A 3814-nucleotide genomic window follows, 5' to 3' on the forward strand; every position below is an offset into this window, starting at 1 on the left:
TAAAGTCCGGGTGTGCGACAAGGACGGAAATAGTAAACGATTAAAAATTATTCTCTTCTTTACACGAGGATATCTCGGAAACTAGAAGTCATATCGAGATAAAAGAAAGAGCGTTTTAAAGAGCCAGGATCCCCGTTTCTAATGAGTTTTCACCCATTGACCTAGGATTATTATCTTCGAAGTTATAGCGATTTAAAGTTTTCCTAATTTTAATCGAATTTCTAAGGTATGTTAGCGATAACTCGTGCAAAGTCCGGGTGTGCGACAAGGACGGAAATAGTAAAGGATTAAAAATTATTCTTTTTTTTACACGGGTATATCTCATGAACCGAAAGTCGTATCGACATAAATGAAAAGACGTTTTAAAGAGCAAGGATCCCCGTTTTTAATGATTTTTCACCCATTGATCTAGGATTATTATCTTCGAAGTTATAGCGGTTTAAAGTTCTCTTAATTTTAATTGAATTTCTAAGGTATATTAATAGTAATAACTCAGGAATGCGCGAGAAGGACGGAGATGGTTAAAAATTACTCTTTCCTTCATACGATTATATCTCGAGAACCGGAAATGGTATCAAGATAAATCAAAAAGTATTTTAAAGGGCTTTTATGCTTCCAATGATCACTCATTGACTAAGAATCATTATCTATCGAATCATTATCTATCGAATTATAGCGATTAATATTTTTTCTTAATTTTATATTTATATACTACAAGTCACATAGTGAACACTTTACACTTGCATCTCGTATACTTGTATACTAATGTAATTATTTCCAGCAAATATCAAAACTTAACCTCTCTTTGCTCTCGCGTTAGAAACATGGTTGTTGTTTGGATAAACTCAATTTCTTCGAAAAAAAAAAATCGCGGATTTGTTATCAACAAAAAAGATGTCTTACCATTGTCTTTAGCAACGATGGTGAAACTATAGTTTGCTTTCGCCTCTCTGTCCAATGTACGATCATCGATTCCTTCGAAGTACACTAAACCCGTGGTTGGATGGATTCTAAACAACTCGCTTCCCTCGCCGTGAAGAGAAAAGACAAAGTTTTGATTGATACCCTCGTCTTTGTCGGTAGCCGTAATGGGAGTCGATAAGTTCACTTTCGTTCCGGGTGGACTGTTCTCCATGATTCGCCCTTCGTATAACGGGGACGTGAATTCTGGCGCATGATCGTTTTCGTCAAGAACGATCACGCTTACCTAAGGTGAAATTTATCGAACATTTTAATAAAGATTCTTTCCATCGAAAGAAAATTGGTGAATTTATTAAATTCTTTTCAAATTCAAAATAGAATAATAGATAAACTTTTACTTAAATGTGTTTGTTGAAATTCCCGAATAAGATCGCATTTATGGGATTTTTGTCGAAAATATTTTCGAAAATGAAAATGTTTGTGATTCACATCTTCGAGAAAGCAATTCTATCCTTGAAATAAAAGTGACTTTAATTCATTGTGTTGGAATAATTGTTGTAAAGTATTACTTCGAATTTAAATATTCGTGCAACATCGCATTAAGTGTTAAGTATATATAAATGTTAACGAACTAGGTCTCGTAAATAAGTGTTTTAAATATTACTTAACACGAGTATCGTGTTAAATATTTCGAATACACGCGAGCACGGTTGTGAAAGTTGAATTTATGCGCGCGGAGAAAGATCCTTGAACCGGGCGCAGAAACGCGGCCTTCGTTCGAATTTTTAAATTAAAAAATTTTTGAACATCATTCTTCACATCCTTGGAACTTCTATTAACTTCTACGACCGAATATTCTAAAAGTTGAATATTCTAAAAGTTAAATATTCTAAAAGTTAATCATATTGCAGCTCGAGGACACCTGTCGACGACTGCATAAAAATCGATCAATTTTTGACAGTGTCTTCAAGTGTGAGATGAAATGAAAATGAAATTTTTCCTGTCAATCCTTCGTATCGTATAATTATACGTACTAAAATCCTAATAAATGATATGATTAGAATAATTTTTCATAGTTCTTCTGTTACCTTTCGAATTACTTTTCGAAGTATTTCAAGTTCAAAATTCCTTTTCATGGCATTTCATTCAACAAATATTTCAATGAAATGTACAACTTTTAAATTTATTAAAATATATTTAGAAAGAGAAGAAATCTCAAAAGTAATTGATTAGTTATAACTTTACCTATATTATTATTATATATTTTCTATCTATATATTTTTAAAACGTCTTTCTAATAAGAAATGAAAAAATTCCAAGTCAATCATAGAATTGATTCCAAAACATTGTATAACTTTTAAAGTCGCACATTTATCAAAATATATTTAGAAAGAAATCTCAATAGTAATAGATTACTTATACTATTGCCTATATTAAAATACTATTAAAAGTAACATCCAAGAATTGGATAATCATTTCATAGCCATACAAAAATACATATTTTTGTAAGAAATGAAAAAATTCCAAGTAAATTGAATCCAAAACAAATTGTACAACTTTTAAGCTCGTACATTTATCAAAATATTTTTAAAAAAAGAGAAGAAATCTCAAAATAGATTACTTATACTTTTGTCTATATTATTAAAATAATCACTCAAGGCAACATCCAAGAATTAACAATCATTTCTTAGCCATACAAAAATACATATTTTTGTAAGAAATAAAAAACTTCCAAATAAATTGAATCCAAAATAAATTTTTATACAATTTTTAGGTACGCACATTTATCAAAATATTTTTAAAAAAAGAAAAGAAATTTCAAAATAGATTATTTATACTTTTGTCTATATTATTAAAAGAATTAGAGGAAATTAGAAGAAGTTAAAAAATTAGAGAAATAAAAGAATTACTATTAGAGGAATATACAAAGTACATGCATCATCCAAGAATTGATAATCATTTTTTATCCATATAAATATACTACATATTTTTAATACATCTTTTTGATAAAAAATGATAAAATTCTAAGTGAACTGAATCCAAAAGAAATTGTACAACTTTTAAGCTTGCACATTTATCAAAATATTTAAAAAAAAAAGAAAAGAAATTTCAAAAATAATAGATTACTTATACTTTTGCCTATACTATTAAAATAACAACTTAAAGTAACATCCAAAAATTGATAATCATTTCATAGTCATACAAAAATATATACTTTTATAAGAAATGAAAAAATTCCAAGTAAATTGAATCCAAAACAAATTGTACAACTTTTAAACTCGCAAATTTATCAAAATATTTAAAAAAAAAAGAGAAGAAATCTCAAAAGTAATAGATTACTTATATCTTTGCCTATTAGAGGAAATTAGAAGAAGTTAGAATTAGAGAATTAAAAAAATTGATAATCATTTTTCATCAATATAAAAAATACATATTTTTAGAACGTCTTTCTAATAAAAAAAAAAATTCCACGTCTCTTAATAGAAATTTTCGACCAAAACACTTTTCTCTATCCTTTCACACCCTCCATCCTCAAGAAACCTCCTCGACAAAAGTGGCATCGACATCCCTTCCAATACAATCACCCTTGACCACTACAAGAATCCACCAAAACTTGGAACTTGGAACCTGCTGATAAATTAATTACCACCACAAAATGATAGAAGAAGGACTCACTTGGAAAACGCCGACGCCTCGCGGGCTCTCCGCAATCACTGTGATGCTGTAATTCTGCCTGGTCTCACGATCGAGGCCCTTGGGCGCGTACAGGGCGCCATCCTCCGTGATCGAGATGTCGGGCACATCCTGCTGATTGACGATAAAGAAGCGAGTGGCTGGCGTGGCCGAGCCAGTTCCATTCTGCGGAAGTATTTGGCCGATGTATGCGCCAGCC

At 30.6% G+C, this 3814-nt stretch overlaps 1 protein-coding gene across 1 annotated transcript in view; it reads right to left on the reverse strand.

Annotated features, from left to right (window-relative positions):
- Positions 1-3814, reverse strand: part of LOC102676500 (cadherin-89D) — a 34822-nt gene that overhangs the window by 9714 nt on the left and 21294 nt on the right. The window contains exons 12-13 of the mRNA XM_031515446.1: positions 3598-3814; positions 904-1207 (exon numbers count right to left, since the gene is read on the reverse strand). The exon at positions 3598-3814 is cut by the window's right edge and continues 2 nt beyond it. Coding sequence (XP_031371306.1) covers positions 904-1207; positions 3598-3814 — 521 coding nt within the window. The remainder of the gene's footprint in view (positions 1-903; positions 1208-3597) is intronic.

Source organism: Apis dorsata, unplaced genomic scaffold (genome assembly GCF_000469605.1).
Source record: "Apis dorsata unplaced genomic scaffold, Apis dorsata 1.3 scaffold_69, whole genome shotgun sequence".
Taxonomy (NCBI): Eukaryota; Metazoa; Arthropoda; class Insecta; order Hymenoptera; family Apidae; genus Apis; species Apis dorsata.